The sequence below is a fragment of the Desarmillaria tabescens genome, assembly GCF_030435595.1.
Source record: "Desarmillaria tabescens strain CCBAS 213 chromosome Unknown EV420scaffold_122, whole genome shotgun sequence".
Classification (NCBI taxonomy): Eukaryota; Fungi; Basidiomycota; class Agaricomycetes; order Agaricales; family Physalacriaceae; genus Desarmillaria; species Desarmillaria tabescens.
Genome location: NW_026848421.1, coordinates 93826 through 109323, shown reverse-complemented (window position 1 = coordinate 109323; position 15498 = coordinate 93826). Strand labels below are relative to the sequence as shown.

Here is a 15498-nt window from a genome sequence, read left to right as displayed (position 1 = left end):
TGGCCTATGAATACCTAATTCTGTTTAAAAGACACTAGTAAACTGTATCTTATCTTGAACATTTAATTAATTTTCGGAGTTCCTGGATATGTCCCACCAGCGCAATCACTTACTATGACTCAGGAAAGATGTTGAACATATGAAAATGCTATAAATGTATACGATTTCGCTATAAAAGGATCCCCCTCCATCACAGCGACATTTCACTTTGAAATGATTAAGAAATCTTACCTTTTTTTTGATCTTGGTGGGATGAACAGTTCTAAACGAACAAAACTTGCTTATGCATCTCACAAAGATGTCACGTATTCATGCCAAAGTCGAACGCAAGCCTCAAGAAGAGGCACACATGCGTTCTTGAAAATAACGCATGCGGTTCGAAATTCACCCAAGTGAGCTGCAGCGGCTCGCAATTGGCTCGCCAGTGTTATGGAGCACTGACTTTTGTCATGCTTGCACGTGCTAATGAAAGTGTGACAATCTCATGCGGGAAAAAGCAAACGCATGCTTGCAAGTGCGCTCGCAAAATTCTACAAGCCCTGCAAAAAGATGTTGTTCGAAAACAGCGCAACGGCGTCTCAGTATACAGTAATTCCATGCAGTAAAAGGCATTGAGCTCGCAGGACTTCAGCACTTCCGTAAGGAGAGCGTGAATTGAAGATGTAACAGCCAGTATAAAGGTCGCGAAGAATCACCTCCAACGCCTCGTTGTTGTAGTGTCGAAGTATAACTGAAGTATGAAGATATCCATTGGTGTGAACGAATAGTTCCGCACGGAAAATTTACATATTTGTGTAGGACGATGGAGGGGGGAACCCTAATAACTCACAGGGACTTCGGCATCCAGTTGAAAAAGAGCATATGACAGAGCGAATTACCCAGAGGACGTGGTGAACGTGATTTGCAAGGAGCCCGGACCGGCAGCATCCCGACTTTATTATTGTCATATGTTGATTCTTGTGGCTGTCGCCATCCTTCGTCCCCTCATCACACACCGGAAATCCAGAAATTTAGGGCATCCCAATTATAGCACCTATACCTAAGTTTTCGGATTGTGAATGAGATTTACTGAAATTCCGTCCGATACCAAAATTCCAAGACAGCGTGAAATTTATCTCAATCAAAAAAAACCAGGAATGGATCATGAGATTCCGGTACTCGAGCCGAAGCTAATTGTTCCCAGTTACCCTGAATCAATGCCGAAAGCATCTGTTTCGGTACTTATTTTGGCAAGACCAGCACCGAAAATGTGAGTGCTACCGAAATCTCGTCTGGAATACTTTATTTCGGTATCCATGTTAGGCAAAGCCGAAACTAAGGTTTGGGGCGTCCTCAGCCGGAACGGGGTCCCAAAACCTAATTTTAGTATACTCGATGTCGGCACGGGAACTAAAGGTCTAGGCATGCGTTCCGGGACCCCACAAACCTTAGGTTTACCATCTGCGGAAACTTTGCCCTGAACGGAGGCTTTCGTCACTAGTTCAGGGAATTCCTGAATCTTTGCTTTCAGAACTCGATTATGGCAGCCTGGATTCAAATCCGATATCTTACATTCCGGTGATTCAAAGCCTTCTTGAACCTTTAGTATGGCTACCAGTATCAGTAAGTCCTGTTTTCACATGAAATCTTAGGTATAGGCAAGTAAATCAGACTCTCTCAAATTTCCGCATTCCCGGAGTGTATCTTACATTCCGGGGACGATTGAAAGCTTCCTTGAACCTTTAGTATAGCTACCAGTATCAGTACATCCTGTTTTTCATCTGGAATCTTGTGTATAGGTAAGTAAATCAGATGCTCTCAAACTTCTGTATTCCCGGAGTGTCATGAGCCTCGGTGCCTTTACCTCGCTCAGCAGATTGGGGTGATCTCGCCTTTTCCTGCTGATCGTTTGTCGTCTACTTACATGTTAACGTTCAGTGTGGGAAGAAACCATGACCTCTCGATCGCCTGCCACACCGATTTGACACCGGTTGAATGCTGTGGTGTGGAGTAAACCAGGCTGCTGGTCGTATTTTGTCTACTCACAACATTCCAGTAAAGTCTTCCACAGCGGCAACCTTGTCTTTGAGGCGGCTATTGACGCACAACTTAAGCGTGCACTTCCCATCTGGATTTTCTTCTCGTGGTAGAAGAATTCGAAGCAGTACATCTACTCTTCACTCTTCTCTCACTGCTTGAAGCCCCAGACAAGGGCCCACACGCCGACCTCCATACCATCTTCAAGACGTGGTAGCCCTCTGTCGCACTATCACAGCCCCCGTTAAGCGTCGCTTCAAATGCCCAAGGCTTCCACTAAAATATTAGCATTTGCGTTCATACGGCACCTATGCGAGTGTTCTGATCTCGTCAGGGTACCCTACGAGAACTCGCATGGATTTAAAGATAGAGTGAGAATATCGTCATCTCGCGAAGCGCTACGTGTGTCGTATCTCTTACATTTCGTTGCTTCTGCTCACGTCCATGCTTATATATTAGGAATAATCAGAAAAAATCGTGGTGCAAGCTCGTCTTGCTGGGGTCGTGCCACCCTCATATCTTTTTGTCGTAGACGTTACGGGCTGATCAAGGGCTAAATGGCATGCGGTCTATGAATCGGACGACGAATGTTCCACCGTCAAATTTTAAAGTGAATTGTACGCACTATCCAGCTCTCTCTCCCTTTGTCGAACACATCCGTCTCTGTAATTATTGTTGGCTCGTCAGATTGCCATCGATTCTCCAGCCTTCGCACCTCCTCTTTGCGTCACGTACACGGCTGAACGCTACTGTAAATGGCAGGGTCGTCGATCGCAGTGTTTTGGGATTTTTGGTAGAGTCTATACGTCCATTATATCGTTCTGCGACTCATGACCTCTTCAAGGACTTCCGATCGCACTGCAGTCGATATATAATCATCTTCTGCAACTTTCCTACCCTTTCCAGCATCTAACAACCCCATCGTTCTCGAAGACTCTGGTAGTGCGTCATAAGCCTTTCGATCAACATGGAGACTGCTGCAACTTCAACAGGAACACCCGCATTCGCTGGGGGATACATTTCACTGTCCCCGTCGTCGTCTTTGGCTCATCGCCGCAGTCGAACACCAGGGAATCCCTGTTTTTTCAACGACGACTACGATTTTATATCCGGCGTATTCAGAGCACCAGGGGGTCGTATTTCCGTCACAAGCGACAGCAGTGCATATGTCAGGGTCCATTGTTACTGTCTTTGTAGCTGTGCTATAAGTCGAAGCGTACAATGACGCGACTACACTGGGGAGCGTCCTTGTCTTTGTACCAAGCTATTCTCACCCTTAACGCGACGCGACGTGTTTCAGCTTTTCGTTCTCATTTTCGCGCCAGAAAATCCTTAACTCAACAGCACTGTATTTGTGGCATCTTCCCCGGCTTTTCTCTCACACTGCTTTGAGGATACGTTCTTCGCATCCGTCATTTCAACATACAGTGAATGGTACGTCGGTTCTCTGCTTCGAGCTTAGCCAGAGCTGGCGGGAAGAACGTTTACAATTGCTATCAAGCTTGATGCATCTGCTCTTCCCGTAGCACCCTCTTTGAGATTGGAGGAGAGGACTGCATATATGCATACCGCTGATATCTCGTCCTGGAGTGCGAAAGTAGATATTATTTTAGATGGGATTATCTCGTCGACCGGTTTCTGACAGACAAAAGCATAATATTGTAATCGTACGTGTGCTGGTTTCATACAAACTGCCTGCCTGCTAACATTTGATTTATAGCATATAACTATTCGTGGAATTACCACGTTTAAGCCCATACCTCAGACTGGGGTGTTCCCCCCCTCACGACGTGTGCTGGAGCCTGACTTTGCGCGTAACAAGTATAAATCGTTTTTCCTATGTTGTCGTCATCCCCACTACGATGCGTCTTTCGCCTATCGTCCTTAGCTCTAAGATGTAGCGACATCTCTTGCGGTGCTCGCATAGATGTCGCACATAACCCGTGTTCTTTTGATGCAGTCGTCGCCTACCACAGTCACCTCGAACTGTGGGTTCTGCAAAACAATTCCTTCATATTTTCAAATGATATCGTATGGGGAATCGAAGGTGATAAAAATTACAAGCATCAGTTCACGCAGCACTGAAGCCGTTAGGCTACAGCATCACAACTCCAAAACGTACAATGTGCATCATCGGCCCCAGAGCGGCCCGACACCCGTGTTTACGTATATTGACCTGACTGGTTTTTCTTCCTTGTCACTTATCATCACCATCCGCTCCAACCCTCGCACCCTTAACAAGGACAGTAATTACCGCGGGCAGATAACCGCAATGACGGTTGTGGACGGAAGATGCTGTTCGTCGCATTTGGACGCCATCGAAGGATTGTCAAAACTCCATGAAGCCGATTACCAAGGACGTTTGGCGTGATGGTTGGGTATTAGACTGTGGAGGAAAAGGCGCGGAGCGTGACGAGGGGTTGACGCAGCATGCACAGGGTTGTTGGGTGGTGGGCTGCAGGCACGCGAGAACACGACGCTAATTCTCCAGCTGCTTCAAATCCGGGCTCTCCTCCACATCCTCAAAATCGTCGTAGAAATCTGGTCCAGTCGGAACCAACCGTAGGACGTCCTCCTCCGGTCAAGGGTACATTTCGGCTTGCCCGCAGCGCAGGCTCACGATCCCAGAAGACGGCAACTCGAGAATCACGCGTGACGCGAGGCTCTTCTTGCGATATAGTGACAGTGCTCGTAACTAGGTACGTGACGTCTTTCCTGGTCCTTATCTCGCTCACGTTCCTTTCTAGAATATCATCCTCCTTTCCCATCCAAGGGCTGCGTATACTCCACACTGAGGTCGGGCTCGTCGAGGAGGCATGCTTCTGAGACGAGCGATTTTTCCGATCGGGAGAGCGAATAACACTGCTTACGGAGGACCTGGCGCGTGATGGTCTGGAATCCGGAAACAAGAGTTGATAGAATCAAAAGTTGTAGGGAGTCCTGCAGCAGGAGGCGCAGACCGCGGCGAGAGTAGCAGAGACGGAGCTGAAGGACGTAACAACAAGCGAAGGGCGGTCACCCGTGAACGGCACAATGCAGTATCTTCAACTAGACTCGCAGCGATCATGGTGAGCTTTCTTCCTAGATGCAGTTATATGCTATCCTGACAGTCCGCCTGGTAGCTGCCGTCATGTGATTTATCTCACCCACAAGGCGAAGCTCAAGCCTGGGCCTGAAATTTAACACGACCTCATTTTCCAGGCACGCAACGCCTAACCCAGCACCAGCAGCCCGAACGCACGCCTAGATACTGGATGGAATCGTTCCAGTTGCATCTCCGCGCATGAACCAGATCATAACCCTCTCCCCTCGCCAGCCCGTGCTTTCCATCATTTTTCAACCTCCCTGTAGCTCAGCGGCGCACTCTACCATTGTAGGTCCTGCTACTGCCCGTTTCCGCTCTCTGTTCTCCCTAATCGGATACCATCGAGTTCTGGCAACCCATTCCCGAATAAGGCGTTCGAGACGGTCTTCCAGTACTTGCAGCCCAACACGTCGCGTCTTACCCCTCTCTTCTCCCTTTCACGATATGATGCTTCCGCCACTCACAGCAGGGTCACGATCCTAGATGGCGGCAAGTAATCTGTACTGAATAACGAAGCGTTCGAGACTCTTCCGGAGATATACGTAATTGAGTATGTAGTTTCTTATCTGGTCTTTCTCTCGCTCATTTTCCTCTTAGCATATAATCTTCGTTACCCATCCAAGGAGTGCGTACACTCAAAACGGCGGTGGAGCGTATCGTGTTTTCTGGTCGGGAGAATGACCCTCGGCCCGTGCTCCACAATATAAGATCTGGCGTGATCGTCTGGCATTCGGAAACTACGGAGCGAAAGATTGGAAGGATACCTCGAAAAGGAAGCGCGGAGCACGACAAAAGCAACATATCTCGAACCGAAGCGTGCGGAGGGCGATTACCGGCGGAACTACATGGTTTCCTTAGGACCAAAAACGAAGACACAAGGGCGCGCAACAGGATGGGTGCGGCACGCCGACGGCTTCATCAGCCAGACTCACCACGAGCATGGTAAGCCTCCTCCTTGGACCAAGTAGTAGGCTATCTTGACAATCCGTCTAGTGCCCTGCCATCATGTTATTCCGTTCACCTCTGGAACACGACCTCATTGACGCTATGCCGCCCGTAATGCCGAACACGACACCAGCGTCCCAAGCGCGCGCCCAGACATACCGGGAAGCTTCTCTACGCCAAGCCTATCCCAGCCCGAGGTTGCCATCAGATACCACAGACATCGATCCAGTCCCGTCTTCGCGCATGAACCAGATGATGGCCCTCTCCCGTCGTGAGCTCGCTTTTTCCATCAAGTTTCGGCCTCCCCGGCGGCGCGTCCTGCTATTGCCCATTTCTTCCTCTGCTCTCTCTGCTATTATGCCTCTGCAACTCGTTACACAGAGAACAACACATTCGAAACACTCTTCTCTCACACTGCTTTGAGGAGACGTTCCTCGAATCCATCATTTTAACATGCAGTCAACGGCACGTCGGATCTCTGCTTCGAGTTTAGCCAGAGCTGGTGGGAAGAACGTTCACAATCGCTTTGAAGCTGGATGCATCTGCTCTTCGCGTAGCACTGTCTTTGAGATTGGAGAGGACTGCATATATGCGTACCGCTGATACATTGTCCTGGAGTGCGAAAGTAGATTTTTTGATAGATGGAATTCTCTCGTCCGGCGGTTTCTGACTAATATTGTAATCGTACGTGTGCTGGTTTCATACAAAATACCTGCTAACATTTGATTTATTGCATCTAAGTATTCGTTGAATTACCACGTTTAAGCCCATACCTCAAACTGGGGTGTTCCCCCCTCACGACGCTGATTCCTGTGTGCTGGAGCCTGACTTTGGCCGTAACAAGTATAAATCGTTTTCCCTATGTCGTCGGTATCCCCACTATGACGCGTCTTTCGCCTATCGTCCTTAGCTCTAAGATGTAGCGACATCTGTTGTAGCCCTCACATAGATGTCCCAGGTAAACCATGTTCTTTTGAAGCAGGACTCTAGGACATCCTACAGTTCTTACACGCGACTGTGACTTGTTATATTCGGAGATTTCTTTATGACGTGCAGTAGCTACTGCACCTCTGAGTCTCCCTGCAATGCGTATTCGTCCTCTCTACCCATCGACGACCAGATTCATCATCTGGTAGGCATAATGCTAATAAATTGGTGGTAACGCGTGGAATCTGGGTGCAAGTCTTTTCATCTTCGGGTCGTAACTCGGTAATGAATTGTTGTTATACCCGAATGTTCCCATGAATTAAGCTTTGGGGAACTAATCGTAGCCCAGAATGATGCTGCGTGGTGAGGCCAGACTCCGGCTCATCAAGAGAAGCGCGTGTTCCGTTCTTCTGATACCGTAGTTGGCTAGGAAAGACTTTGAGATGTGGAAGCAGACTCGGACAAAATCCATCTGGACGAAACATACGTTCTCGTAATACGGCACCTCGAATTGAGGACTCTGCAAAATAATTCCTTCAATAATTTCAGATGATATCGTATTGGGAGTCGAACGTGATAAAAACGCTCTAAGTATCAGCCCACGGGGCACTGGAGCCGTTAGACTACAGCATCACAACTCCGAAACGTACAATGTGCATGATCGGCCCCAAAGCGGCCCGATACCCGTATTTACATCTATTGATCTGGCTGGTTTTTCTTGTCACTTGTCATCACCAACCCTCGCAGCCATAACAAGGACCGTAACTACCGCTGGGCAGATAATCCACGACGACGCTTGTGGATGGAAAGGTACTGTTGGTCGCATCTCGATGCCATCGAAAGAAAGGATTGCGGAAACTCCATGAAATCGATTGCCGAGGACGTTTAGCGTGATGGTTGGGCGTATGACTGTCGAAGAAAAGATGCGGAGCGTGACGAGGGGTTATAAATGGTGGTGCGGCGTGCACAGTGTGGTTAGCCGCGGACCTTCTCTGTCAAGAACCAGAGAGGAGGGCACGCCGAGAACACGACGCTAATTCTCCAGCTGCTCAAATCCGGGCTCTCCTCCACATCCTCAAAATCGTCGTAGAAATCTGGTCCAGTTGGAACACCGCAGGACGTCCTCTCCGGTCGAGGATGCATTTCGACCACTCCTCCTCTTCTTGGTTCTTCAGCTTCCTGCCCTGCAGCGCAGGCTCACGATCCCAGAAGGCGGCAATTCGAGAATGACGCGAGAATCTTTCTACTCGTAACTAGGTACGTCACGTCTCCCCTGGTCCTTATCTCGCTCACGTTCCTCCTAGAATAGCATCCTCCTTCCCCATGCAAGGGCTGCGTATACTCAACACCGAGGTCGGGCTCGTCGGGGATGCATGCCTCTGAGACGAATCATTTTCCAGTCAGGAGAGCGACACTCGGTGCTCCATAGCACTGCCTACTGAGGACCTAGCGCGTACTGGTCTGAAACCGGAAACAAGGGCTGATGGAATCAAAAGTTGGAGGCCCAGACGGCGACTATAGCAGCAGATATGGAGCTAAAGGACCGATTGACAAGCGAAGGGCGGTCACCTGTGAACGGCACGATGCAGCATCTTCAACTAGACTCGCAACGAGCATGGTGAGCCTCCTCCTTGGATGCAGTTATACGCTATCTTGACCATCCGCCTAGTAGCTGCTCTCATGTGATTTCTCTCACCCCCAGGCCTGAAACACGACCATATTCTCCAGACATGCGACGCCGAAAACGGCACTAGTAACCCAAGCACGCGCCTAGATACCGGATGGAACCATTCCAGTCGCGTCTCCATGCACGAACCATATCATAACCCTCCCCCCTCACAAGCCCGTTCTTTCCGTCATTCTTCAACCTTCGGCTCGTTCTGCCATTGTACATCCCACTGTCACCCGTTTCCACCCTCTGCTATCTCTAATCGTATACTATCGAGTTCTGGCAAACCATATAAGGCGTTCGAGACGGTCGTCCAGTACTTGCAGCAGAATACGTCGCGTCTTATCCTGCCCTTCTCGCTGTCACACTATGATGCTCCTGCCGCTCACAGCGCAGGCTCATGATCCCAGATGGCAGCAAGTGTGCTGTACCGAACAACGATGTGTTCGAGACTCTTCTAGGGATATAGTGACAGTGGCCATAATCGGGTATGTAGTGTCTTACCTGCTCTTTCTCTCGCTCATTTTACTCTTAGCATACAATCCTCGTTTCCCATCCAAGGAGTGCGTACACTCAAAACGACAGTCGAGCGTGCTATGATCGTCAAAGAGGTATTAAGAGCAGAGGTTTTCCGGTAGGGAGAACGACCCTCGGTACCCTACATCATAAGATCTGGCGTGATCGCCTGGTGTTCAGAAACGAGTGTCTATGAAGCCAAAAATTGGAGGGAGACCAGGAACATGAAGTGCAGAGCATGACTAGGGCAATATATCTTGAACCGAAGCGTGCGGACAGCTGTTACCGACGGAACAACAAGGCTTACCTAGGAACCAGAGACGAGGACAGAAGGGCGCGCAACAGGAAGCTAGCAATTTGACGACGTCTTACTTAGCCAGACTCACAATGACCATGGTAAGCCTCGTTGAAATCAAGTAATACGCTATCCTGACAGTCCATCTAGTGCCTGCCATCATATTATTCTTTTTCACCGCTGCAACACGACCTCATTCTTCAAGCGCGTAATGCGGAACCCAGCCTGAAAACGCCATCATACACCCCAGACTCCGATCCGGTCACAGGAACGCGATGATGATCCTCTGCCATCTCGAGCCCGCACTTTTCCAACCTCCTTGTACCCCGGTGGCCTGTTCTGCAACTGTACATCCTGCTCTCGCCCATTTCCGCCCTCTGCTCTCCGAAATGGACACTATAAAGTTCCTGTACTCCTTACACAGAGAACACTTCTCCGCGGTTATGGTGACAGTCCTAATTATAACTCTCCAGCCGCTTAAATCCGAGCGCGCCTCCACATCCTCGAAATCATCATGGATGATACCCCAGAAGGTCCTTCCCAGTCAACGGCGCATTCCCGCCACTCCTCGACGTCCTAGAAACTGCGAACTCTGTGGTCCCTCCGAGTCGTTTCCAGCCTCTGCTTCCCCAGATTTTAATTGCCGTCACTTCTAGCGTGGGCTCACGATCTCAGAACGCGGCAATCGCCATTGGAGAACGACGCGGGACTCATCCTGCGATATAGCGACAGTACTCATACGACAGGCCTTTCCTGGTCCTTATCTCGCTCACGTTCCTACCAGAATACCATCTATCCTCCTTCCCTATTCCCGGGCAGCATATATTACACACTGTGTTCGGGTTCGTCGAGGAGGCGTGCTTCTGAGACGAGTACTTTTCCGGTCAGGAGAGCGAATAACACTGCTTACGGAGGACCTGCCGCGTGATGGTCTGGAATCCGGAAACAAGAGGTGATGGAATCAAAGGTTGGAGGGAGTCTTGGAGCAGACCGCCACGGTCTGAGCAGAGATGAAGCTAAAGGACGTAGCAACAAGTGAAGGACGGTCGCTAGTGCAACCGCGAGACTAGGGACATGACAGCACCTGACAGGGGGCTAACGGCACGATGGTAGCTTCAACTAGACTCGCAACAGGCATGGTGAGCATCATCCTTGGACGGAGTTAGACGCTATCCTGATGATATCGCTTGACTTGCGTCCAGGTTAAGGCTTAGCAATGTGATGGGAAAAGAGAACGACACGTTCGAGACTCTTCCGGGATATAGTAACAGTACCCGTGATTGGGTGGGTATGTAGTGCCTGGCCTGGCCTTTCTCTCACTCATTTTCTTCTTAGCATATAATCTTCGTTACTCGTCCAAGGAATGCGTACACTCAAAACGGAGGTCGAGCGCATCTTGATTGTCGAAGAGGTGTTGAGAGCAGAGATTTTCCGGTCGGGAGAACGACGCTCGATACTCCACAACATATGTCGTACCGTGATCTTGTGGTTTTCGGAAACGGGAGTCGACGAAGCCAAAGATTGGATGGTTACCACAACAATGAATCGCAAAGCTCGACGAGGGCAATATATCTCAAGCTTTAAGCGTGTGGGGGTGGGTACCAGTGCAACCACAAGGTTTACACAGGGGCACGCAACGTGAAGCGAATGGCACGATGGCTTTTCAGCCAGATTCAAAACGACCATGGTGGGCTTCCTCCTTGGGTCAAGTAATACTCTATTTTGACCGACCGTCTAGTGCCTGCCGTCCTGTTATTCCTTTCATCGCTACACCAAAACCTCATTCTCCAGGAACGTAAACCAGAATTGCCGAGCGCGCCCCCAAATACCGGATTCACTCACTTCACCGCTCTAAGCCCAACCAGCCCCAGATCACCGAACTATATGATAGCTCTCTCCTGTCGCGAGCCCGTTCTTTCCATCAAATTTCGACCTCCCCGGCATCACCTCCTGCTATCGCCCGTGTCTCCCTCTGCAACAATGCGTTCGAGATCAATCTTCTCCGTGGTCATGGTGACGGTACTTGCAGCATTGTATGTGTCGCATCTTACTGGGCTCTTCTCTCTCTTACACATCTCCTAGCGTACTGTTCTTGTCTACATGATATCATCACGCCTCTTGGTCTGTATCCCCTCGTCTCGAAATCCTCACCCAGTTGATAACCCACAATACGCTCCAGCACGCACATGCTCCTTCGAACGTTACTGGAAACCAGGAGCAAACACACTTCTCTAGTTAGCGTCTTTGCGATTGAAGGGAAGCACTGCGTATATGCATACCAGCGTAGCGTCTCGCTGCAGGGTACAACGTCGGAAAGTATCCATACGGTCTGCTAGTATTTTAATCGTACGTCTGTCATTTTCCTCCAAACGACTCGACGGTATTAACGTTTGATTATAGCATATATCCATGTAACTAACCCTGTTGAATACGAACTCGTGCTCGAGAGATATATCTACTCTTAGTGTCAAGTTTTCGGCATCATTCAAGGGTACCGACGAGCTGATGAAACCGGCCGCACGCAATTATGAAAACACCTTTGCAACCACCATGGCGAAAGATTAAAATTTCGTCCTTGAAGCTTGATAATTTGGGGAGACCACCCCGGCTTTCGCTACCTCATGTCGGTCCGCGTTCGCAGGAGACTGAATTAGTCGTGGTTACCCACACCATGACGCCTATCGCTGGGCTGATGGATGACATCAAATCATTCGTGTTCTTTTGCAAGGTCGTTCATAGGGCACAAGGAAACCCCCCCCCCAATGTCTATGCGTGACTGACCTCCTTTCTATTCATGAGTTCACCAGATATTAGGTTACATCACGCGGTTTACATACTGCCGTGAGACAGATATAGTCTAGACGTGCGCCCAACAACGACCATCGTCCCGGATTAACATCATGTTCGCGGATATTTTTGAACGCTCCCCTGTTAAGAGAGTAAAGGAGTTTCTGATGTTGACCTAGATGCAGGTTTAGCTTGCATTTGAGTATATGGTGAGAGCGCTCGTCCATAGCCATACGGTTGATGAAGGGTCAAAAAGCAATGTTCCGGTGGATTCCGAAATTCGCAAATACGCGTAATTTTGCACTACGCACTAATGATGGTCCCTTGCCCATGCCGTCTTGCTCTCTGGGGGTGTAGTAAGCTTAACGAGAGTTCGAACATGCCAGGCGGTTCCTTACATGCATAATGGAGTGCTATGAGCATTGAGACTTCAGAATCGACATGGGTGTTGTTTTGAAAATTCGGTAAATGCTTCCTTGGCTTTCTTCGTGTTACGACTTATTCCTTATAAAGGTGAATCCAAGCACACTTAATATCTAACTTGGGCACTATGCTACCCGACGACTGTAAATGCCGTCGCTGCAGACTGAACTACTCGAGCAGGCTTGTATGCCCGCCAATCCTACTAACGATATTTTTAAGGGCAATGGAAATGTTCTTAGAGGCATTGTGGCGACATCGTGTCTTCCCACGTACATTTATCATTGCACATCGATGCTTATGTTACATTGTGGGTGTATCACAACAACGATAATAATACCACTGCGCTACAAAGTTAGTACGTCCCCTACCACTTCCTTCCTAGTACCTTTGTTTACTTCCAGAACAGCAGCCGCACCTTTCGTTTTCCAGTGCAATGTCCTCAAATGACGGGAACAATGCTGTTGCCATTCGAATGTACGTCCTGGGGGCAAGGATTCAATAATATTTTTCAGGGACTGTGACCAGCCTTTCGTTTGCTTTGCATTCCTTCCCATCTCTGATGTCTTCCTCACATATTCCTTCTCTCCTATATATTCTATTGAGCAATACGCCTCCTTGTCATCGCATGACGCTCAGTACCTTCATCTCTGGCCCTGTGATACTTACCTAGGGTCGACGAGTTCGTTTCGGCATGGTCTGCAATGCTGTGCACCGTTGGATTCGTTGAATAGCATTCACATTTCAACAACGGATATTCGTCGTCATCAGGATACTGTTCTTCCATGGAGAAGGGAACGAGCATGGTATAGATACCTCATCGACAGCACCATAACGTAGGCGATAGTTTTGGTAAGGTTTATGGCTGCATTGCTGATTTAACATCTCTAACGGTATAATATAGCAATCTATAACTGTACAAATTCTTGGTGTTTATATATTCGTTGTTCGATCCCACCCCCTGACACAAGTAACCCTGCCTACGTCGTCTGGTACCAAAGGCGTGCACGCATGAAATCACCAGCAACAACTGGTGTCTGCATGCGCTGCCGTGGTAGACCCTTTACAAGATTGGCATATGTCAATTCCTTCGTACATAAACCCGATCTGAGAGCTCCAACGAGTGAATGGGTAAAAATCCCATTAAATCCTCCTCTGAACTCGTATTCCCTCGCGGATTCGAATTCCCTACACGCTGCCAAAACGACATGAGAAGACATATCCGGGAACCATGTCTTTTCCATTACGGAAGTACGGTTGGAAATGGACTTCAAGTTCTGCATTCCGACACGGAGCATAATATCGCGTGCATCGGTTAGGGGAAAAGCACTGCGCATCCTAGGTATCGGTTCTCTAGTGATGCTGGCAGAGTGGCAGCAGTCGAGGATGACGGTGATATGATTCCCTTTAACTCGGGAAATTTCATGAAGCACTGTATTGAGTTCTCGATCACTGATGTCGGGAACTATGCGTCCGTTGGAAACATCGATGTTGCGGTCGATGGGACAGAGTGCCTCGATTGGGCAGAAAGCATCGATACCTTGGTAACCTTTGGTGTTCGTGACAAAGTTTGGCACCGATTCACGTGTATCCGGGATAATCGACTTCCCTTCCCTGATGGCTCTTATGCATTGCGAACAAGGGTAGCTCGAACCGTGACCGGAATAATAAATGACGATATTGTCTCCCTTCTTGATATGGGAGTTATTGATAAGACTGCGAAGGGTTTCCATGATATTGTTGCGGGAAGGAATGGAAGGATCGTTAGGGGTGGTATGCCTTCGACCAAGGAGAAGCTGTATGCGGTTGCTGGGTACCTTGAGATCATTTTCCAAATATGTCTTCATCAATAACCCATCTTCAACACAGCCACGCAGTGGAAACGTCTTGTACCCATCGATGCCAATTATAACAGCCCAAAACCGCGAGGCATCGACGTCGTGTGGAGTCTGTTCCACCGGTGATCAATATGAAGGTGAATAAGAATAGATTGCGCTCACGCGTGATGAAGCAATGCTAGGAAAAGACTCTGGTTCAACGGCTCCAGGCCTCATTCCTGATTCATACCGCTGAGTACGTAGCTGATAGAGCATATGAAGCTTTTCATATAGCATCTGGTCAGATGCATCGCCAGTCGATGCTATCTCCTTTGCCTTTTGATGTATAGCTACAGAGTCGATGTCCCGAGGGTCGGTATCAACATCTGTGAAACCATGCTTCACGGCAACCTCCTTCTCCAGTTTTTCTAGAGATGCAGCTACGTCTCCATTTGCGTCGTTTTCAGGATCGTCCATTGGCAATGCATCTGGAAGATCAATATCATCCTGAGGTTGACGGTGAGAACAAGCGCTGAGAGATCTACAAATTTAGTATACCGGGGCTTCAGCATCCGAGTCATCGGCAAAACACCGATGCAAAGAGTGGGGTTGCAAGTGATCTGTATCCTAGGAAATTTTCGTGTCCGTTAGCAAAAGCAAAAAAGTGAGAGTTAAAGTAGGCTCGTACAAGGCCATTCCCAGTCGAATCACTTGAGCTACCATCATTTTCTAATACCAATGCGACATGATGTACTTCCAAGTCAGCAGACGCTTCCTTCTGCGATGCCTCTAAAGAGAAATTCGACTTGCTGTCGATTATAGAGTCATGCTCGTCGTGCACTATGTGCATACGGCTGAATCTCATGGTTGTGTTGCAGGATGGATTTCAGGAGGCGAAGAGTTGGTGGGAGGTGTCTAAGGTGTTACCCAACTTTTCTACTTCTTTCTTCGGTTATATTTAATGCGGAACAGCTCTATGTAATTATAATCAATTATTTGGGTATACCAGTGCTTCGGCCTT

The 15498-nt window shown here is 48.7% G+C and overlaps 4 protein-coding genes across 4 annotated transcripts; 1 reads left to right on the top strand and 3 right to left on the bottom strand.

Moving 5' to 3' along the window:
* Positions 1-1183: 1183 nt before the first annotated feature.
* EV420DRAFT_1487436 (uncharacterized protein) lies at positions 1184-2212 on the bottom strand (the record flags this gene model as incomplete). Its single annotated transcript, XM_060470525.1, has 7 exons — positions 1184-1527; positions 1552-1590; positions 1689-1767; positions 1844-1877; positions 1904-1999; positions 2026-2073; positions 2172-2212. The coding sequence occupies 7 exons, from the start codon at positions 2210-2212 to the stop codon at positions 1184-1186; spliced, it is 681 nt and encodes a 226-aa protein (XP_060322379.1).
* A 3140-nt stretch (positions 2213-5352) lies between these two features.
* On the bottom strand, positions 5353-6378 carry EV420DRAFT_1487435 (uncharacterized protein; the record flags this gene model as incomplete). Its single annotated transcript, XM_060470524.1, has 5 exons — positions 5353-5535; positions 5566-5580; positions 5735-5838; positions 6123-6228; positions 6259-6378. The coding sequence occupies 5 exons, from the start codon at positions 6376-6378 to the stop codon at positions 5353-5355; spliced, it is 528 nt and encodes a 175-aa protein (XP_060322378.1).
* Positions 6379-10380: 4002 nt separating this feature from the next.
* Positions 10381-11688, top strand: EV420DRAFT_1487433 (uncharacterized protein; the record flags this gene model as incomplete). The annotated part of the gene is made up of 6 exons (XM_060470523.1): positions 10381-10420; positions 10577-10592; positions 10656-10741; positions 10815-11070; positions 11258-11486; positions 11536-11688. The coding sequence occupies 6 exons, from the start codon at positions 10381-10383 to the stop codon at positions 11686-11688; spliced, it is 780 nt and encodes a 259-aa protein (XP_060322377.1).
* A 1772-nt stretch (positions 11689-13460) lies between these two features.
* EV420DRAFT_1589998 (caspase domain-containing protein) lies at positions 13461-15413 on the bottom strand. The gene is made up of 3 exons (XM_060474896.1): positions 15166-15413; positions 14661-15104; positions 13461-14609 (listed from the first exon to the last, which is right to left on the bottom strand). The coding sequence occupies exons 2-3, from the start codon at positions 14952-14954 to the stop codon at positions 13641-13643; spliced, it is 1263 nt and encodes a 420-aa protein (XP_060322376.1). The 5' UTR covers positions 14955-15104; positions 15166-15413; the 3' UTR covers positions 13461-13640.
* Between the last annotated feature and the right edge of the window lie 85 nt (positions 15414-15498).